Here is a 22,934-nt window from a genome sequence, read left to right on the forward strand (position 1 = left end):
TATACCCGAATTTTATGGAAGCTTTGTCAAACATCAACTCAGATTTAACTCAATACTACTGATTTAAGGAACTGTACAAGATAAAAAAATTCTAACAACTTAAGCCAATGATGGTGGTCAAAGGTCCCATTTTCTGTTTATACAGAAGTTCAGTAAGTCTCTAATTACATAGTCCTAATGCTTTAACTGAGAAAAAGTCAATCAGACAAACCCCATTACCATAGCTATTTATCTGCATGCTGTTGAGCTGGTCAGCAAGTTGTGCTGCAGAGGAAGCAGGTGCAGCATTTGGAAAGGCTGCTTGGGACTGAAGACTGTAGGGAGGATAGGAAGGTCCTGTGTTACTTGGAGGTGGAGGGCCTTGAAACCTAAAGGAAAAAAACAGTGCAGTTATGCAAAAAAAATTACATCAAACAATCCTAACTCTCAAAGATCTCACACCTCCTCAGGGTGGTGCTGAAACAAGTAATTAGGACAAAATCCTGAAGGATTCTGCTCAGAAAATGTACACTTGTGTTAAAATACACAAAGGACAGAGAGACTGCACACTTGTTTAATAAAACAGCCAGTCCATGTTTGTTTGCACACTTGTTAGAAACGAAGCAAAGTGAGTATGCCATGGCAAAGTGAGAGCAGTAATAACTGCAAGCCTGAAGATTAAGGAACACAAGCTTCTGAACATTTCACAGCACTCCATCCCCTTTCCAAGCTTATAAAGGAAGATTCCCTACCAGGGATGGGTGAAGAAGATTAGGAGAAAAATCTGTGAAGAGAAGAAAATGAAGTGAGAAACTGTTGAGGAGTTCTCTGCAGTACAGGAAAAAAGATGATGTGGGTGGCGAAAAACATCATGATTATCAGACATGGAAAACAGGAATGCAAGAAAAACAGCTAAAGAAAAGAAAGCAGTAACACACACATGGCTTACAAAGGTATTTTCTACCAGACTATCTTACTCTGGTAAAACAAGATCTCAGGCTAAGTCCCAGGGACAATGAAAAAGAATTTTCCTGTGACATCTTGTAAAACTGAGGATGGGCTCAGCTATTTCAGGAGAAGTAGAATTCACTTAACTTGAAATTTTTATCTGGATACTTCCTGGCCTAGAACAGCAGCTCTGAGCAATTTTGGAAAAAAAAAATCAAGATCAGGTGAAGAACAGGAGATGTGCAGCTGTCAGGGAAATGACTGGAAGCTACAGAAGAGAATCAGTAATTTGCTAGGTCATGTCAACCTGACTCTATTCACCTTGTTTTTTCATCTTCAGGACAACCACCACTTCTCCCTATCCATGAGTACATCATCCTGAACAACTTTTTGGATCCTCCTTCCCACAGTGATAACAAACAGGTTTCCCTATTTTGACATGAAATATCTACACAAAAACTAAGAAGCAGATTAAGGTTTCAACCAACTGCAAGAAGAATGTTGCTAAATGGTATCAATTTCACTAAAACTGAAGGAGCTATGGGTACACAAACTGATTTTGCCATTCCTGGGAGATGTGGAAAATAACTAACATTTGACAGAATTAAATAAAAGAGCTGCATATTGACTCACTTTACCTGCAACACAAACATTGTGTAATAAATCTTGGCTATATCCCCCTCACACAATCTTTTTTCAAAGATTTCTTTCTACAGCTTTCACCTGTCCCTGTTCTCTCCCCTTCTCACTCCTGTTTCCTTCACAGAGAGGTCAAACAGCTCAGATGTCAGGTATTGATCCTTCCCAGTCACCTGTGTGGCTGCTGTCCTGGTGTACCAGACCCATTCTGGAAACTGCTCTGGCTGAGTTGCTGTGCACCAGGTGGTGGAGGCCCAACAGGAGCCGGAGATCCAAAAGGCACAGCTGATTTTGACACACCTGCAAAAGATTAAGCACTTGAATGTAAAACCCTGTAAGAAAGGACAAGAAATGCAGGTGTGCAGCTCTGCTCTAGCATTAACTGTAACAGCTTTGGGTCACCCTGCTTAAGCAGAGGGGTTGGACCACAGATCCCCTCCAATCTCAGTCATTCTGTTGGAAAACACAGATTCCTGGTCAGTTACAAAGGCAGATATGAAAAACTAAGAGAATAAAAAAGAAATAAATAGCAGTTCATAACTTTCCAGCAAAGAACCCAAGAGGGACAGCAAGAAAATGCAATGAACAAACAGACACTGCAATTACCAGTTTGGGGCAGTGGTAATTCCCTGTCACCCAGTCACATTTCAAGGTAGAAACAAGAGGTCCCTTGGATTTCAGAGACCAAAATAAGAAGCAAAACTTAAAACAACTTTTCAACATTAAAGCAAAAAGAGCTTCCATATGTAGAACCTGCTTTCCTGTGCTGAAAACAGTTCTTAAATCAGATCTAGTACAGGGACCATGAAGAAACTGTGATTTATGTAAACAGCAGTGTTGAATGAACAGTATTCAAATGTATTTCTTGAACTACCTTCTCTTTAAATTACTCTAACATAAAAAAATTATCTGGTATGGAAACTAGTGTTTTACCCAAGTGCTCAGTAAGTCAATTACTTAGAAGCATTTCTATCAGAATTCTGAGTATATTCAGCATTTGATTAGAGTAACAATTAGAATTCTTCAATAAGAAGTTTTAGAGAAACTGGGTAAAACTTTGGTTTTTTTCTGTTTCCTGCTGCAGTGTAAAACTCACACAAGGTAGAAAGAGATGGAAAACACCACTATATAAAACCAGACTCTGAAAACAAATTTTAAGACAAAATAATACCTGGTTGAGGTGCTGAATATGAGGAGTTAGGATCCCCATAATGCCCATAATGAACTGAAGAGTTGGGTGGCCCAAAGCCTCCTATTCCTGGCTGTGACTGGGAATATGGAGGAGCTGCAACATAACCTTGTTGACTCATGATGGCAATTTTCTCATTCCAAGTATTGTGTCCTCTTCAGGAATCTGCAAAAAGGAAAATGACACCTGCTACTATTCATTACTCTCTGTGCATTTTAAAAGAGTGTGAGTTGTATTCCTCCCCAAAAAAGATAAAAGACACACTTGAAGGCAAAAGATGATCTGAAGTCAGGGGCACATATTGGTTTTTTTCTTGATAGCTTAGTTTCCTCAGCACTGCCACATGCTGCATTTAAATGGGATTCACCTTTCCCAAGCCCATGGAGAGAACTCTCAAAGGAAAGTCTCACACTATTCTTTTTACTGGGAGAGCCCTGACTTCAACTACACGTGGAAAGCACACTGTGAATCCTGCTCCCCAAACACCAGCCATCCCAGAGAACACAAAACACACTGAAAAAGCAGGAAAGGTAGAGTGACCAGAGGAGAAAAATCCCCCTAGCAAATCACTCTCCTGTGCTAGCTCACCTTCTTTTAGAGGAGGTGTGGAATATGACACCAGTTTTCCACCAAACCTTTTACAAACCTTCCACATCAACCCCACTCCACACAAGTGACAGAAGACTCCTTGCTTTTGGTGCTGGTGAAAGAGAGAATACAGTACAGGATAGAGAGAGCTCCTAATTCTGATTGTCCTCTGCATTACTGGCACAGGCCTGAGCAGCCTTTCCACTCCAGAACTGCACAGTGTGCCAAAACTGAGCACAAGATATTCCACAAGGGAGAGCTGAGGCACTATGGCCTCAACAGCACTGCATGTTGTCCTTGCTGTTATCAGGCATCTTCTCCCCTAAGGTTCACATCTTGATCTTGTTGTTGTTAAATAAATGAAACAAGCAAACCCCAGCATCTGATAGAAAGCAATTCAGAATGAGTTTTCTAAGGATGAGAGCATTTACAAGATATGTAATTTCTTTCTTGTAGTCAGATTTTGTTCAACAGGACAGAGTGACATTTTAGAAAACTTTCAGGAAAGAGTGTCCTCATAAATGCCATCATTTTTTGAAGCAGAAAATCTGAAGAATCCCGCATTGCAATATGATTGTATTTCACCAGATTAGTTATCAGATATCGTGCCCTTGCCCCCAAGAGATTTGAAAAGTTATTGAAGTTTATAAATTAGCATTTCAGGTGTTAAATGTTCCTTTGAAATACAGTAATTTCACGATTATAAGCCGCACTGATTATAAGACGCACTTCTGGGTTTCAGCAACTTTTTGGTTTTTGTCCATACATAAGCCGCACCTGATTATAAGCCGCATGTTACAATACAGAGTGTGATAAAAGGTATCTGTTCTATCACCATCTGTTGAGGGTGGGGACAGTGATCCTTATCTCAATGGCAGATATTCTGCTCATGGGCCATCCATTGAAACCAGGCAGGGCATTGTTCTTTATCTTTTCACAGCCCATCCTTCCTCCAGCCAGTCATTGTCTGCTCATGGCCATTGAGTCCCACTGTGGGACTGATAAAATTACTGCATCCCATTGGGAGTTGCTCCAGCCAGGGGGAAGAGCCCAACATTTCTTACCAAGATAAAACAGAGGTTTTGGGACACTAAGGGAGCCCCTTTCTCCACTGGACTCCAGAGGAAAACCGGATTTCTCCACATCACCACTGGACCTCCAGAGGGAAACTGCACCTTCTGCAGGAGCACTGCTCCAACTGAGCCACATCTGTCACTGCAAGGGGACTGTAACCATCATTTAATGGGACTGCTGCCAACACCCTGCCTGACGGTGTCAGGTTGTACTCTGACTGTGTCAGGGTTTGGGATTTGTTTCTTTGTAGTACTGTATTTCTATTTTAATTTCCCTAGTAAAGAACTGTTATTCCTAATTCCCATATTTTTGCCTGAAAGCCCCTTGATTTCAAAATTATAATAATTTGGAGAGAGGGGGTTTGCATTCTCCATTTCAAAGAGAAACTCCTGCCTTTCTCAGCAGACACCTGTCCTCCAAACTAAAACAGCAACTTTTCGTTCTTTGTCCATATATAAGCCGCACCTGATTATAAGCCGCACTTTGGGTTCGGACCAAAATTTTAGTCAAAATGGTGCGGCTTATAATCGTGAAATTACTGTAGCTTTCCCAACCACCTGGACTTCACATTCTTAAGCTCAAGCTGTGGAGTCATCTTTATACATGGAAATTGATGAAAATAAAACATGAACTGTGCCCCAGAAGCACACACAAAGGCACCTCGAAATCACAGCTCTCAGAACACATAGATAAATTTATGCTGCACTGGCTCATGTCAGTAAAGTTATCCCCATCAGAAAGCCCATTCCCAGGCTTCCCAAATTAAACAGACATTTCTGAAGAAAAAACCCTCAACATCATCCACATCAGACAAGAAATCACTTTGAGCTGTGTACAGGACCTGGCCCTCCCCACACTCTTCAATGCAGCACAAGATGTCTGAGCTGCAGTAGTTAACTGCTTCCAAGAGTAAATCCTATGGAGTTTTCTCCTGTCTATTAGTTAACAAGATAAACATGGAGAAAAAAGAAAAATGTTTGATCCGAGGCTTGGTGCTGCCAGCTGTACCTTCTTCCCTCCCGCAGAAAAGACGTGGCAGTGAGAGCTTTAATTGTTCCAAAAGACAGTAAATCACCTACACACCAGCATGGGCATATATGTTATATCTAGATAAAGGAAGAGATTTCCACTTAAGAGGCAGCTGCAACAACAAACACCTTAAGCTGCAAGAGCATTCAGAGGAAATTACTTCCTCCACAGCTTACTCACACACACACACAAAAAAAAAAAAAAAAAGAAATCTTGCCACGTCAAACTTCCCACAGACAGTATAAACACACAGAGGTTGTGCTGAAGTGAGAAGGGAGCTCTAACCACAAAGTAACACAGTTCCAGATTCTATTTAGCACCATAGACATTTAATCTCTTCTCAGGATAGGTGTATATATACCAACTATCACAAATCAGTGTTTTAAGGTGCCTGAAGAACTAAGAGCATTTCAGAAATCACACCGTGGGGGAAGGTGTGGATGCACCACCACACCATGACAAGAGTTCATACAGAAGGTCATGAAAACTTTTTTCTCCTTGTCTCAGCAGCAGTTCACCTTATACCCCATAACCTGTGGAACACCACCAGGAACAGCTGGAGGATTTAAATGACCTTTATTAGGGAATAGGCTGTCACCTTTTTCACAGCACCTATGTAACGCTCTGGTGTCTCTGTGAAGATGTCAAAGTTAACTACGCGCAAGCAGAAGTAGAAACAAAACCAGGCTCGAGCCCTTAGCTCCCTGAAGGACAAGCACTAACTCTGTATTTTTTCGGAGGCACTGAGCTCCCCAGCACGTCACCGGGTAGAGGTGCTGTCCCTTCCCAGGGCGGCAGCGGTGTCAATCCGGCCCCAGCCTGGGGCTGACACCTTTATCCAACACCTTTATCCAACACCTTTATCCGCACACGGGAGCGGAGCAGCGCTGCGCACACTCGGAATGCAGCACACCACACACGTATCTCAGGCTGCTTTTTCGCTAACACACGAAAGCAAAACCTAATTCTTCCCCATTCACCGCCAAGCCTGCAAAGCTTTCCTACTGTTTTTTATGCGTCTATGACTTATCCATCCCCATGCCTGCGAGTTTTAAGGCTCCGTCAGCCCGCAACAAGTCCGGCCCCGCGCTCGGAGCCCCCGCCCGCCCCGCGGCGGTACCTGAGGCTGCCCGGGGCCGCGCTCCGCCGCTCGGGCCGGGCGCACCCCGGGCTCGGCGCTGCTGAGGGCGGCCGGAGCGCCGCGCCCGCGCCGCGCTGTGCCCGCGCTGTCCCCTCGGCGGGGCCGCCCGTTGGGACCGTTACCTGCGGCCGCGCGCCCGCCGCCTCACGCGCCCGAGTGCCACGTCTGAGGCGGCCCCGCGCGGGCCGCGCCTGCGCAGTGCGGGCGGCGAGGCCGCGCCCGCGGCCGGGCCGTGCCCTGGCGGGCGGGGGCGAAGGGCGGCCCGGGGCGGTCAGCCCGGGACAGCGCTGCCTTCGGGCCGGGAGCCGTACAAAAGCGATACTTCTTTTTCCTCCTTATGTGCTTGTAAAACACCATCGCGTAATGAATTTGGTTGGGAAAGACCTGTGAGGTCATCGAGTCCAATCACCACGTCGGCTAAGCCGTGTCCCTCAGTGCCACGTCCGGGCTTTCCTGAAACGCCTCCAGGGACCGTGACTGCACCGCCTCCCCAAACAGCCCATTCCAACCTCCAATTATCTTTTCTGTGAGGATTCTTCTTAGTGTCCAACCTAACCCTACCCTGGAGCAGCTTAAGGCTGTCCTGTCATCCTGTCACCAGCTGCTGGTCCAAGATGTGTATATGTATTTTACACTGCATTTCACACCTGTATATCTTGCATACCAGTATGTAAAATTATGCCACCTGAGTATCCACAGTGAAATATGATGCTGGTACTTTACCTGTTTGCATACTCTGGTTTTAATTACTGTTCAAGTGCATTTAAAAATGCTGTCTTGGTTACAGGATAGGTAATGTTTTTCTAATTAACAAAGTAGAAACATGGGAGTAACATGAGAGAGATTGGAAGTAACATGAGGAAGATGTATTAGTAAAGTTACTTTTCTTTCCAATCACAAATAAATATTAATTGTGTTAAAAGAAAGGAAACTGGTAGGTGAAAAAAAGCAATTGCTCAAAGAATCACAGAATATCCTGAATTGGAAGGGACCCACAAGGATCATCAAAATCCAACTCCTGGCCCTGCACAGGACAGCCCCAAGAATCACACCATGACAAGCTGTGTAACCCATGTGCATCTGGAATTCAGGCTCCAGAGGCTTTCTTACCCTTGTTCTACAACCTTAATAAGCCTTTTGAATGTACCAAACTGTTTTACTTAGAGCTGTACCTCAGTAATGGCTGTGACCTCAAAACAAACTGTCCAAAAAATTAATTTCTGTACAAAAGAATTCTGAAGAAAACCTCCAGTGCCTTTGAAATAGATGTCAAAAAGAAGAGACACAGTGGCATCCTTTCCATGACTCACTGGAAACCTCAACAAGCAAAGCAGGCAAGAACAAGAACCTGTTTTACTCTTGCTAACCAGAGCTGGATTCGCCACTAAACAACATCAGCTGGTTTTCTAGCAGTGTTATCAGAGCCAATACTTTTGGACATGTCAGGGAAAGTCTAAAACTTTTCAAATCTCTCCCAAGTGTCTAATCAGAATGGAAAATTTCGTCCCTGAGGTGACAAGCATCGTTAAACTGGATGTGGTTTTGGCTGCAGGGTATCAGTGACTCTTTCATAAGCAGGATGCAAACCAATGCCTTTCATCACTGCTGTGCTGCAGCTCCACCCCTCACCCCTATCTCTTTTCCTGGTTATACAGACACATAACTAAAGTTATGCAAAACTCTTCTGAAATATCACGCTGCTGAGGAAAATAACAGGTTTAAGTTTGGACATTCCCTATTTTGCCAGGGAGTCAGGCAGCCACTGTCCCAGCAGTCCTGCAGTGTCTCACTCCGAGCTATTAACAGCAAGCAGCTGTGGATAACTCAGCACTGAGGATCCGTGCACTTACTTGGCCACTGAATACTTACTATCAGATTTCTCCTCCCTGAAATCAGCTCCAGTGAAACTGAAACATGAGATCAGCAAAAGATAGCAAGGAGAAGCCATGGCATTGGCAGTTCTTCCCTTAATTCTGGCCCACCCTGGAAATGGATCAAGACGCCTCTGTTTTTTGAGGATGCTCATGTTGTCCTTTAGCCTGGCACACAGAGACAAGAGGCATGCAGCATGTCACAGTCTGGATGTTTGGAAGCTACAAGTAGGAATTATCGACTGTTTTCACCTATAACATTAAAAGTAATTTAAGGTTTTCAATTTCAGAAACGTGGAAACGTCATTAAAGGGTGTTATTGGTCTGGAATGTAATTTCACAAAAAGGAGAATGCAGGATTTCTAAACTATTGTAAGTAATTTTATGAAATCATTTTAATTAAACTGTACCATAAAATCTCAGAATCAGACTGGTTTGTTCTCAGTTGTTATCAGCAATGGTGACCTTGCAGGTTGGTTAAATTATCTTTCTTAACAGAATCAATTAGGTTGGAAAAATTTATCCTGTAGTGGTATCTATGCAATGCTGCTGAAAATGAAAGTGATTTCATACATCTCAGACCTGATTTGTAGTAGTATACAGTCTCAAAGGCAATTAGAAAATATTATTGGAGTGCACCCTTTAAACACTGCCCTATAGGGAATGAAAATGAAAACAGCCAAGGGTTTTCAGAATGCCAGACTGATGTAGGTGTTGTCATTCAGTGAAAACAATACAGGAATGTTAAAATCCTGGACATACATTCCTTGCTGTATATTTTAAATACCCCATGTTAATAGTTACTTCCTACAGGGACTGTCCACTGTCACCCATTTTAACTCAAGCATGGGGCCACAAGAAAGGAAGGATTAATTCCTTACTGGTTTGTTGGGGTTTTTTTCTTTAAGGTAACTCAGGGTGTGAGGACGCCATGGGAGGCCACCAGGGATTGCTGAGCACAGATCATGCCAGTGAATCCCCCTTTTTCCTTCTGCTGAGTGCTGAGCTCCCACTCCACAGTGATGGTACAGCTGTGCTACTCCTGGGGCTGTTTCCAGTGTAAAGACATCCTGGCACCTCGTGCTCATTAAAGTTTCCAAGGTATTTTTAGATGAGAAGAAATGTAAATCCAATTCATAAACTCGAATTGTTTGTCTGAATTCATCTGCGCATTCATTTAGACTGATTATACATTCTATTCCCTGCTGTGAACTGGGATGTTTTGTTGGTTGCTGGAAAGCTTTAGAACAGCTGCACTGTTTCACCCTAGAAATGGCTGAATTTTGTTAAACCCTGCAGAGGATGGGAGGACTGGGAGTGCTTCCCTTCTTCCCTGCTCCAACCCTTTTAGGCATCACTGGCAACTGATGAGTCCACAATGACATCCCCTGTTGTCTCCATGCTCCCCAACTCCCCCAGAGAACAAAAATCAGCCACCACAGAGGGCACTCACTGCCTGCCTCACACACTGTTGTAGAGTTTGCTGGTGTATCTGCAAAGCAAAAAATTCCAATCAGGCAAGAAAAACGATATGCAAGTGCAAGAGTACTTAATGCTATTATTTGCTTGGAGAGATCTGGGTCTTGAGAACAGGGCACTTGCCTTAAAGCCAAGGTCCTGATCTCTTGTTAAGTTGGTCCCTCTTAGCTAAAACTACTTTCTTTCCCTGAAACTCAGAAAACAGAAATTTTTATAAAATACTTTATGGTCCACATGTGTTAAGTTCTATGCAAGCCACACGTTACAAAAGCAAACGTGCTTTAGAAAAATGACTGTGGTTGCTTTCTTCCAAAAAATACTTCCTGGCTAGGTCAAGCCTCTGGATTTCCCAATATCTGCAAACTGTGAGACTCTCACTGACTGTTGCTATTTTGGTTTTCTAATGAAATCAACATTCTGGCAACTCGATCTGGAACATTTACAGGAGATAGATGTGGTGTTCTGAGAAAACTGCTGTGATGTTTCAGTTGGGAAATTCCAATTATTTTTTAAATTAATTTACTACTGTCTAAGATGCATGAGAGTGAAAGATTGCACTACCTGTTCTTAACAAAAAAAAACCCAAGACTTGATTATCCTGCTGTAATTGCTACATAATGAACTGTAACATAAAAACAAAGATGAGGTCTTAATATAATCTGATTAATAATGTATCACTCATAAAGCACTGTGAATAAACATTAAGCCACCAGTCTGAAAGAACAGCAGAAAGTTAAACCATCCTTTCTGTGTTTACTTGCTGAATGTATGGAATTTCTCAAACATTAATGTATTTCACTTTTACATTCAAAAGCATCTGAAGCTGCTTTATTTACATTGGCTTTCATTTTATGTTTCCTGCTTGTGTTTAAAACACCTGATGTGTTAGTGGAGTCTTGCTATAGAGCAATACTCAAAATTTCTAGCAACAAAAAAGAATAGGTGAGTGAGTTCTTCATACCAAACTGGTATTTGAGTTACTTAAGATGTAAATACTTCTATGTATGTTCTTACTCTGACCGTGTTTCTGCTTTATTCCAGCAGTAAGGTAAGTAAAAAAATCTATCTGAGCATGGAAAAATTTACAAAACAAGAAAGAATTTCTGTTTTTTGTAAAAATATCAGTCTTGACTACAAAGTATTCTTCAAACTGGGTTCATGCTATTGGGATACCTTTAGTATAAAGCAATCGATGTCTTCCCCATAATCAACAAAAATAAACATCAGAATTATTATCAAAAAAAATCCATCATGTTATTTTTTCACCACAGAAGCAACAGAGGGATAGGAGATGCAGCTGGCATTAAAATTAAGGGCAGGAGCAAAATTCTGTGCCATGCTTGGTGTCACAGCATGCATGGTAAATTTGCACTGTGGAGGCACATAAACCACTTGTTCAGCATTATGGACATGGGAAATGCAGCTGTCTGGAAAACAGATGGATCCATGTCAAGGTACATGAGCAGTAGAGGCCTGTGCCAGAAGCAGAAGGAGCTGAGAAGTCTGGAAAGTGGTTCCTGGCAAGAAGATGCAGTGCTACAGGCAAGGCTGCAGGATCAGCAGGGGTTAAACATCAAGGTGTTTCTGGAGGGCAGATTTTTCCAATAGAATCTGCTCCACTTGGAAAGGAATTGGTTATCAAAGAGTTGGAATTCTTGTTCATTGCCAGGAATGAAGATAGCTGGATTGCTTTTTAATCTATTGCAGTTATATGGATGGGGGGTAAGACTTCCTGTGGGTAAGATTTCCTGGTTGTGTCACCTCTGCTTCTCTGGAAAAGCCTGACCAGAACCCTTCAGAGGCAGAGGGAGCAATCCTGTCTGCCCCTTGCAGGCAGCACTTGATGCCAAGGTGACTTTTTATAATCTGTCCTTATGCCAGATGCTACAGCTGGAACCACCAACATCAGACCCACAGGGGCAGACACTGAGCAAAACACTTCACTGTGGTTGGGAGTGTTAGAAACTTCACAAACCTTACAGCTCACTTTGTAATACAGAGGAAAGAGGGAAGGAAAGGATACTTCAGGAGGACTCAAACTATCAAACTACAAGCAGAGAAATTGAGAAGTTTTCGTATTTCTCAAGGTTTCACTGTATATCTAGCAGCTATTTCTCCCATTTCCCAGGCCCAGACCAAAAAATTAGAGTTTTTAAGTGTAAAAACAGAATCCAAACTTCCCAAGACCCATACTGCATTATAACTTTTTCTCTGCTTCTCCTGTTCTTCTTTTCACTATGGAAAAATTCATTCTTAGGAGCCTTCCAAGTAACAAACAATACCTGCTTTAAACTGCAATGCAAAAATAGTTGATTTTTATGCTGGACTGCAGCCATGCATGTAATGGAGCTCTTTTAAAGCAACCAGTCAAGGGGAGTTAATCACCTCTACACTTGCTAACAGGAAACAAAATTTAAAAGATGAAATCTGATTCAGGTGAGTATTCCTCAGACTAATTTGAAATCTTTCTGTTCAATCCTAAATTTCACATTAAACCATAATTTCAAAATTCAGTAAATTACTTGGGCCTAATTCATATCTCAGCTATGATGAAAAAATATTTTCTAACTGAATATGATGTGGTTACTCTTGATGACAAATTTCACTGTTGTACATCAGAGAAGAGTTTTGCAGGGTGTATTTCTTTAGCCCAACAAGCTGCCATGAAATGTTCTTTCAATAGGAAGAGGGGAGATCATAAAATCCAACTGTTTTAGATGAACAGATGGGTGAAAGGTGCTGTGTTACTCAACTGCCACCTTTAAATGACAATTCAAAGAGCAGGATGAAGCATTAGGGCAGAGGTGAGCACAGGGGAACACCTGCTTGCATTACTTACATGCGTGTTCCATTCAAGGCCCTTCCGAGCTTTGGCAAAGAAAACCAATTTTGATTCCCACAGGCTCTGTTAGGAAGAATGTGATGCAGCATCTCCCTGCCAAAACCAGAAAGAAAATGACACATAAATAGTTTTCTTTTTACTTTAGAAGCTTTTATCAGAATTTTTCCAACTACTGAAGCCAAAACTGTAGTCATCCCATCTCCTGAGAATAAAAATGAAAAGGAAATAGACACCTTAGAGTCATTCCAAGTCCCAAGAGTAAATTAGTTCTTGTTTGCTAAAACACAGGGATAAGTAAAACCAGCAGTGGAATGACACCTGGATCCATGAATTCTAGCCCAAAACCTTACTTCTAGATTAACAAGAAACTGTAATTCCAGTGTTGCAATTTTTTTTTTCATTTTCACAAACCTTGTAATGAACGTGTTTTGCTTTTTCTCACATCAAAATCTTGTAGCAATTTTGTGTATTAATTTTTGGACACAATCTGAAATCCATGTCTTTTCATAAAGGAAAACTTTCTCAAAAGATTTTTGTCCCAAAAGTCCAGGGGAAAAAAAAAAGTTTACTTCTCTTTAACTGGTTTAGGAAAGTATTTCCTGAGTATCTCAGATTGGCTGTGGTAGGGACAGGAAGGACAAACATCACAGAAACACAAGGGGTCTCTTCCCAAATTCTTGCTTCTTTGAGTTATCCATGTATTTTTATGTCCTGTATTTAATGGTGCAGGTCTTTGGTCTTTGGAGAGGTGCTCATTAATCTGTCTTCTAACATGTCAGATTGTAGTTACATTCCCTAGACAAATTTCTATTTATTCTTGTATAATTCAGCAATGCTCAATGCTAAAAACATTGTTCCTGTGTTTTGGAGGAAAGTGGTTTCTTTTGCTAATTTATTTGGGGTTTTTTTTCCTCACATCAGATACAAATCTAGGACAACACCCAGTAACCTAAATGCTGAGAAATACCCTCCCCTACAGGAGCCTTACAGGTAGCTAAGAATTATTATGACCTGTATATTTAATTTGTTTTCACTAAGAACTTGGTATTACTGGTTTTGGTATCTTTGCCACTCAATGTCTGTACTTCCAGTGAGCAAATCCTCTTATCTGGCAGTGCACTGCAAGGTTCCTCATGCAATCAAAACATCTGGAATTTATTAATTTGTCTTGTAGGACAAGAGAATTTTGCTGGGAAAAGATGAAGAGAATCAGCTTTAATGGATGTTAGCTAGAGCCATGCATTTGAACCTTCCATCAATATATTTAATTCACATTGTCATTTTATACCTCTTTTGAAAATTAAATCCTTTCCATGTGTCTGTTCCTTGTTGCTTCTTAAGTCAGGAGAAAAAAAACCAACTTAAAGGTAGCAATTAAGCAGAAATGTATTTTTCTACTTCTGTAAGGTTTGTGGAAAATGATGTTTAGATCTGCCTTCAAAATTTGTTTTAGTCTTATGTAACTACTGAATTGGAAGACTAAGGAATAAGGCATGTCATTAGGCAATGATTTGGGAAAAGAGCATGTGCTGAGGTGCAGAATCCACCTTAAAAAAATCATTTGAAGGGATATATTGGAAGATATATCTTCCCTTCATTTGGAAAGGACTGTGTGCTGTGATTTCTTTAGTGGCATGGCTGTGATTTTATCATTTGTTTCATTAAACCAGCTATATAATTACAGGTGAGAGATTTTCTCCACGCAATTAACAAAACAAAAACAAAAACAAACACAAACAAACAAACAAACAAACAAACAAACAAAGCCCCCCAAAGCCAAACCAAATGAACAAACAACCAACCAAGAACCCACCAAACAAATAAGCACAGGTTTGTTTTTTTTTTCCTTCCTTTCCACCCCCCTGCTGATTCTCCCACTTGGCTAAAATCACATTGTACATTAAATGAGGTAGTTTATTAAATTGTTTACAGATGATACAGTTAAATCTAGAAAGCTGTTAAAATAGGTATTACTGGGGAACTGCCTGTGTTGATTTTAATGTGGAAAAAAGTCAGATATGAAAAGAAAATGAAATGCAGAAAAAGGAGGAAGTCAGACCATCTGGGTACTCACAGCAGTAAAATGCTGCCCATAAATTAGAGATCATGATATCCCCTTTCCCTGTGTCTCTTCCTCATTACTAAGGAATGGGTGGAAATGTTTGCATTTTTAAAGAATCCACAGACCTAGGATACTACTGTAGGAAACTGTAGGTGAAATGAAAGCTTTGCTTTTATTGCTGGATGAAAAGACAAACATATGTCTTATTTCTTCTCAAATATGAAGAATGTCTTCTGAACTCAGCTGCAGAAATACTTGATTATTAGATTTCAGATAAATCCACTTGTAAAACTGTTCAGTATCACACATTATTACAGAGAGAAAATATATGGCCAAGTGGCAGCAGATGAGGCAAAGAAAACTAAGAAGTGGTCACCAAGACCACACAGAGCTTTAAAGGAATTCAGAGCTGAAATAGCTGACCATTACTGAGATTAGAGAGTGCCATTTTTTAACTAAAGTGCTCCAAGAGAGACTCAGAAAACAAGAAGCCTGTCAGCCTGGTATCTATCCAAAACAAAGAGGTGGAAGCTGTAATATGGAACAGTGGACATCTGGATAAATATGACTTATCTGGGAAGAGTTAAAAAGGTTTTCATAAAAGGAAGTCCTGTCTCACAAACATCAGGCAGTTCTTTGAGGGAATCAAAAAACACGTGGATAAGGGTGATCTGATTGATCTTGGATTTACAAAAGGCTTTCAACAAATTCCTTCACCAAAGGCTTTTAAGAAAACTAAGCAGCCATACTATAACATGGCTTAGAAGTATAAGGTGATACACATTGGGGGAAAAAAGCATTAATTCACATATAAAACTGTGCTTTGAACTGAGCAGCACCAGACAAGTTTTTAAGATTTTGAAAGAAAATTCCAGGAACACATTAACTCTGCAGTGTCTGAAAAAGCAAATTAGGTGTTAGCAGTGTTGGGGTTAGCAGCTGGAGAAGAAAATGGATATCATTATGTTGTTGAATAAATCCCAACTTTTTCTGCTTCCTGAAGGCTGTGTTGAGTTGCAGACCCTCATTTCAAATAGGACTTAGAACTGTAGAGGATGTTGAGAAAGAAAATGAGGAGAATGAAAGGTATGAGATGGCTTCTCTGTAAAGGATGACTAATTATTCTGTTCTCTGTTTGAAAAAAGGTGGATATGCAAAAGGTCTGTAAAATAAGTGCCTGGGAAGTGTGCCTGGGGATTGCATGGTCACAGTTTCCCTTGATCCATGAACCAGGGGACATCAAATGAATTTGCAGCATCCAGATTCAAGGCAGAGAAGGTGACTGGTGATTCTTTATGTCACTATTTAGTTAGGGATGACTTCCTCTCTAAGCTAAAGATACCAAAAGTTATGTGGGCTCAAGAGGCAACAACCTGCAAAAGTTCATGGAGGAGAAATTCCTGTTACAAAGTACAGAGCTACCACATCCAGCTGAGGAAATCTTTGAGTGGAGGCTGCCTGGGGAAAGAAATGCACCATTTTCCATTTTCCATTTTCCATTTTCCATTTTCCAGCTATTATCATTTCAGGATAGATGGTCTCACTTGGGCTATTCTGCAAGTATTCCTACCTTATCATCCAGGCTATTGTGCTGGGTTTTTTGATGGGCAGTTCTTGAAGGGAGATGAGCAAGGGCAGGATTGACCTGGAAATCTTTATGGAAAGCAGCAATTTGTTTGAAATTATTGTTATAAAAGTCCCTCAACATGCTGACAAGACAAAAGTTATTTCTCCTATTTTTTTTTTCTCCTGTCAGGAACACAGCTCTTGTCAGTTCAAGCAAAGCATCACTTTAAATGTGCCAGGTTAAAATGTGCCCAAAGCTTTGTCATACATCAAAACCAAACAGATCCTGATGTTCTGACTGGTGATTTTTTTCAGCTGAGCAATCACTAATCAAGGTTGTTCTGTTCTAATATTTTACACAGTTCAGTTGCATGGCCAAAAGTGACAGAAACATCTGTATCTAGCACAAATTCCCATCACATAAGCAACCATCCAAATACAGGGGTAATTCTCTTTAATTTGATTTCTCCAATAAGTATATGAAGAAGTTCAGAAACAGGGATCAGATTTGATTATTCCTTTTTACCAAAATGATAAGAGACTAATACAAGCTTAAAACACCCTAAGCATTTTATCACAAATTTGTAACGTTTGAAGGACTAATAATTATGTGATAAATTTTCCTAAAACAGATGTCTAATTTTTGTATTTAACAGAGTGTCATGGAGCATTTGTTACAGCTATATACTGAAGAATTCTGTTGCCATAAAATCTATAAAAACTTGCACCACAAGGTAAAAAGGAGAGAATTTTGTTGAAAGCAAGATTCTGCCTAGGGAAAGACTAAAAATCTGTCTGCTGCAGCAATGTATCAACACTGCAGAAGATAATAAGCAGTTATGCACCTTGAACTATTTCAAATCAGATGTCTGCACTCAAAGGTTGTCTAGCAAAGTCCCTTTAAAGGCCATCCACTTTCCTAGTATGGCTTTTCTTGATGGTGTTTTCCTTAAGTATTTAATTATATGGCAACCTGTGCTTGTTTTGCTTCTCCAGAGCTGTTGACTTGTAGTCAATAAAGCAAGCACTGTTCCTCCTCCTAAATCCTGTTATTGAGACAGTGACATTTCCCTCTGTTTGATTAGGGATCTTGTCTCCAGCCAGGCTTTGTGTTACCTTAGTGTCTCAGAGGACTAATGAAGGACTCAAGCTTCTCAAATTCTGTATACTTCTTCCAGCCAGAATATTTCAGTTTAACAGAAGATCCTGTCTCTACCTTGATATTTTGCCTTTGAAGCATCACTCCAGGGGTCCTAAATTGACAGATGGACTGGAGAGGTTTAAACCCTCAGTGGTTACCTGCTGCTGAGATGCAAAGTCATGTAATTTAAATTATGAGTGTTTCCTGTAGCCCCAACATCTCTGACAGCTTAGAACCAAGTGGAAACTCTTCAGAGCGGGACCTCAGTGAATTTATACTGTGAGAATCTGATGTCCCAGTACCCTGGGTCTCAAGGTAAAAGGTGTTTCTTTCAGAAACTGGTCCAGACATTAAAGAGGGCTCACTGCTGAACACTCTCCTTTAGAACCAGCTTCATTCAAAATGCAATGTGATTTAAACCAGGCTACCAGACTTTGGGCTGAGGTGACAAGCAGATAATGCTGTCAGTTGTTAACCCCCTGCTGGAGGAATATTCATCCCATGCTGAAGAACAGTCACCTCCTTAACTACTCCAATGAATTTTATGAATTTAATGACACAATGCAAATCATCCATTCATAGCATCTGTAGAGGGATCTGATACTTCATTTCACTAAACCTCTTCCCCTCTCTGGTAGGAAAGGCTGCAGAAGAACAGGAATTACTAGGATCCAATAGTAACTCAAAATCACAGCACACTTTAAACTATACTGAGGTCAGAGAGAACTAGTAAAAGAAGCAATTCCATGACAGGGAAATTATAAGGCTTTTCTCTCCTTTTTTTTTTCCTTACATGCCTGCAGTGCTGCAGAAAGTGCATGCAGAGTAGAGATGAAAATCCTAAAGCCAGTTCAGTCTAAGTGAATTAGTTATTCAGAGGATGTACGTGGTGTTTCACTTGAGATTCTGCTTGGAGTAAAAAATGCAAGAAATGGGTAAATTAGAATTTAAAATGTTACTAAAGTAAACTTACTTCCCAAATTGTCACAGGGAAATGTACACTTCTTTTTGCTGCTGTTTTGATTAAGCTAGCAGGAGAGTCATGTTTAAAGCCAGCTTCCTCTGCCTCACGGCTGAGCCTCTCTGTGTGCATTCCTCCAAGTTCCAAGTTCACTTACTTGACTTTGAAGGTGGGCTGAGCATCGGAATCTGACGACAGAGTGGGCTGTGCCCTCGGTGCGAGGGAGCTCTTCCATTCCCCTCAATGACTACATTTGCTCGTGCAGTACACAGCAGCAGCAACAGTGTGGTGCTCTGGGTCTCCAGCTCTGCCGGGCAGACGAATCTCCAGCTCTCTGAACATCTGCAAGCCAAGTTTTTCATGTTCTGCTGTGTGTGAATGCTGCCCAACTGCACCAGGAAAATGGGCACAGGGGATTATTTCTGCATTGCTATGAGCGGAGGGGCGCCGTGGGGCTTCAGGCTGCAAGGGGGCAAGGAGCAGAAGCAGCCTTTGCAAATCGCCAAGGTAGGAGCATGACAGAAAGATGTTGGAATTTTGTGGACATGGAATGACAGGACCACTTTGTTTAAATCCATCCTGCTTCCAGGGAAATGGTTGGTGTGGATCTTCTTGTGATGCTTGTTTGAATTTGCTAACGTGTAGCAGAGATTCTACAGGTGCTGATTCCGTTTCAATAAAAAGGGATTATTACTTTTTGGTAGCTTGCAAGTGTTGCAAAAGTTTAATTAGATGCTGAATGTTTCACTTGTGACCCGATGTGTGCCTTTCAGCTCCTGTTTGCTTCACTCTCTGGCTCTGAGTGCACCCAGCACTTTGCAAAACTCAATCTCATATTAGGAAATGCTGCTTCAGTCATCTATTTATGATAGTTTTTCTACTCTGGTCATAGAATAAATACAGCTTTATCCTGAGAAAATGTTCTTACTATTTTGGGAATCCTGGAAAGCATTACACTGACTTATCTCTGGTTTTGGAAAGTTATCCAGTCTTAGAAGCAGCTTTAATAGATGCCAAACGTTCCCTCTTATATTTCATGAGCAACGCTGAAAATTACTGGACACTATATAAATTATCTGCACGTATAGTAGGAGGGCAACACAGACAGTGGAAGTTGACAATAAATTAAAAATAGGAACTAGTAGTCCCAACTTGCAGAAATAATATTTCAAAAGCAGTTTTGTTAAAAATCAGTGCTCACTCCAGTGCAACAATGAAGATTTGTCACGGTTATTAAGGCTTTATGTAACTGTATGCAGCTGCATTCTGTTCCCTTAGACAAGAGGGACAAGTTTTGTCCAGAGCTCTGAGCTCAGCAAAATACCACTGGCTGTAACAGTATGGGGACTGATCATCATCCCATGAACTCTGCCTAGTTAAACTGAGGGAGAGAGTTTCACATGTATCTTGTCTCCTTCCAGTATCCTGGTAATGCAGTGCACTGAGTGTGTTGGTTTTACTTTGATATAGTATTTTAGATCAGTAGTTTAGTATTTGAGCTGTAACTTTCTCAGGCTGTCAATACATTTTTCAATCAGTTAATTTAATTTACTGTATCAGTTAACTTTTTCACAAACAGCAGAAACAATAAATCTACTTTAATTTTTAGGAGAAAGTCCTTTTAGCTCCTCTGTCAAGAAAAGAGCATCTTTCACTATTCTTTTCACTTATTTCCAGCCTATCATATTAACTATAACCAGTACAGAGCAGTGATTTATTGAGGGTCTGAATAATTTTTCTCACTCCTGTTAAGTTTTTTATTTGTTTTTCTATGTTTGGCAAAACTTGAACATGTTCACGTTTTTTTCCTACCGATGGGCAACTGTTGCAGTGCAAGTAAAGCCCCCGATAACAGATGGCAGTGGACTCCTGCCATCTAGTGAAAACTTGTAGCTAGAACTTAAAAAATGGTGAGCAACGGTAAAAGGCAAGAGGCCTTGGTTACATAAAATCAAAAGTAAAAACCACAAGATTCTGACTAAACTTTAGTCTTCCTGATAAAAATGGTCTATTCAAGAGTGGGTTGTTTTGTCTTGATTTTTTTTTTTCAATTTCATATCCTAGACTGGGGCACTTAAGAATGGTTCTGTTTTAGGACTACAGGTTGGGAGTTGAGATAGTTGTACTTTACTTCTAATTTATTTTGAGTAATACACAGTATTGCTGTGTATTCAATAATACATAGTATTTTCTAATGGGAAAATCCCCAGGAAAATATATTCACATTTAGAAAAAAAAAAAGTATTTTTAGGAAAAAACTCACAGATACAAGTTTGTTTTCCTGTAAATGAGAGGAAAGGCTCCAGAGGGGTTGCTTACCTTTGTTGGAGCAGAGGGAAGGGCACTCAGGTTCTGGTCATGAGTGGAGAAGTGATTGTGATACAGATCTGAAGGGGAGAGGGATATGAAATGGAGGGAAATGAGATAATCCATTAAAATTCACATCTAAATTCACATTTACCTACTCTTTGATAAAGGAAATACATTGTTTTTAAAGCTGATGGAATAAGTCACTGCAGCTCACTGCCAGAAGCAGCTTTTACCAGTTTGTTTTATGCCTTTTAAAATAGTTTTATTACATTTATAAAGAATATGTAAACCATTCCCCTCTGCCTAGCTCCTGAAGCATATATTCAAGCAGAATTCCCACTGAAATCCATGAGAGTTTTGTTTGGAGTATAAATTATTGTCTTCCATTACCATGCAAAGTGTTAATGGAGAGATAAAGACAAACCTTTTACCAACAAATACCTCAGTACCTTTTCACAAGTACTTTTGCAGATAAAACAGGCAATTTTCATCAGTAAATAATTTTATAAGCACTACATTAGATTCAAGACCATTCAGTAATTTGTTAGTGTGAGATTGCAACAAATGGATTTTTCTGAAGTGTGAAAATGTATCTTCTTGTATATTCTTGTATATTCTTCTTGTCTATTTTAAAGCCTTATTCAACAAATACATTTGACTCATTTTCTGTGGAGGCATAAGAAGTATTTGACAATTCTCCTCCTCTAAACCCTGGCTCTCTGCAACAACTTACTTTGTGAAGTCTAATAATGTTGCAAATACTTCATAAAAACTTATTTTCAGATAAAGAGAATTTGCCTATTCTATACACTGCCCCAATAAAACTTAAGGGCTTTAAAATAAAGTATTTTAAATGCCATGTCCAAAGACACACTGTGCTAAGAAGGTTATCTAATAAATGGATGTCATTTAAAAAAAAATAGTTTAATCATGAGTCCAAAGCTAAGGAAAACTGTGGTTGTGTGTATCCCTTCACTAAACCATGTCAGTGCTGTTCTCCCGAAGCAGGAGATGAGAAATCTCAGCGTAGCAGTGACCCTAGAAGGATAAGTATTCAAGATCTATAAAAGCTAAGCAGTGCATGATGTCCTTTCTGTTTTACCATGAGATATATGAAATAATATTTTTAAATTAATATCATCGTGGGTTTTTTTCTTGGAAATTTCTTTGCAGTTTTTAATTTAAAATACACGCAAAATAATGGCTGATTTTCTGAACTAGCATTTGAAAGAAAGTCCTGTAAGGTTTTCTATTAATACTTAACAATATTTAACAGTAAAGTTGTATCCTTTAATAAGCATCTCTTTTGCAACAGATCATTTAAAGGAGTTGTCCTATAGATGATTTAGATTTATAACTGCAATGTGACTCTATTAACTTAGCAAGAGAGGTACATGGTTCTCAGCATATTTGCTACCTGCACCAAACAGTAATTTGATTAACTCATTGTTTGTATTTGCCAAAGTCTTGATAATTCAAGTTTGGGAACTTAACCAAATAGTTCTAATATTTAAGGGAGGCAAGTGGCATGACTCAGACCTGTAAGTGTGTCAAAAGAAATCCAGATCAGTATCCTAAAAGTAAAAATGAACAGATGCTTACCAGGACACTTCTGCTACTGCTTCCCAAATTTGCTTTACCTTTGGCTTAGTAATGACATGTGACAACTGGCTGCCTGGTCATTTTAGACTTGTGCCCTTGTCCATCAACATGCTCAGATTTCAAGTCTCAGTTTCATCATTTTGGATTCATTGGAACCTGAAACAGAAAGTGAAACTCAAACAACCTGAACCATCAGCGTGAAAAGTAATGTCTGAATATGATTATTTAATACTGGATGTAAACAGAGGTGGGCTGTGTTGTGGCAGTTTGGCTTTTTCTCTGCTTTATCCAAAATACTTGACATGTACAGAACAACCCCAAGAGGTTTTCATCAAGTTGACCTCTACACTTTGTCTAGCAGAAAAAAAATAATGGGTGAGACATGCCAGCACAGTCCACAAAAGACATCTCAGCTGCTGGGTTGAAGGAAACCTTTTAAAGTTGTTGTCATGCTCTTACATGGTCACCTGGCAAATGCTCACTTACCTGCTCATTTAGGCAGGTAAATGAGGT

General features: G+C 40.3%; 2 protein-coding genes across 3 annotated transcripts in view; one reads left to right on the forward strand and one right to left on the reverse strand.

The window, feature by feature from the left end:
- The window catches only part of SEC24D (SEC24 homolog D, COPII coat complex component), a 44,498-nt gene extending 31,653 nt beyond the window's left edge, over nucleotides 1-12,845 (reverse strand). The window contains exons 1-4 of one of the 2 annotated variants that reach the window (XM_033060726.2): nucleotides 12,777-12,845; nucleotides 2,738-2,920; nucleotides 1,740-1,866; nucleotides 220-368 (exon numbers count right to left, since the gene is read on the reverse strand). In XM_033060726.2, the coding sequence (XP_032916617.1) occupies nucleotides 220-368; nucleotides 1,740-1,866; nucleotides 2,738-2,876 (415 nt within the window). In that variant the 5' untranslated portion in view covers nucleotides 2,877-2,920; nucleotides 12,777-12,845. Of the gene's footprint in view, nucleotides 1-219; nucleotides 369-1,739; nucleotides 1,867-2,737; nucleotides 2,921-6,709; nucleotides 6,778-12,776 lie in introns of those variants that run through there. The other variant, XM_033060725.2, reaches the window with a different exon arrangement.
- Nucleotides 12,846-18,766: 5,921 nt separating this feature from the next.
- SYNPO2 (synaptopodin 2) overlaps nucleotides 18,767-22,934 on the forward strand; it is a 72,429-nt gene continuing 68,261 nt past the window's right edge. Inside the window, exon 1 of the mRNA XM_033060730.1 lies at nucleotides 18,767-19,016. Coding sequence (XP_032916621.1) covers nucleotides 18,888-19,016 — 129 coding nt within the window. The 5' untranslated portion in view covers nucleotides 18,767-18,887. The remainder of the gene's footprint in view (nucleotides 19,017-22,934) is intronic.

This window comes from Catharus ustulatus, chromosome 5, assembly GCF_009819885.2.
Source record: "Catharus ustulatus isolate bCatUst1 chromosome 5, bCatUst1.pri.v2, whole genome shotgun sequence".
NCBI classification, from domain to species: Eukaryota; Metazoa; Chordata; class Aves; order Passeriformes; family Turdidae; genus Catharus; species Catharus ustulatus.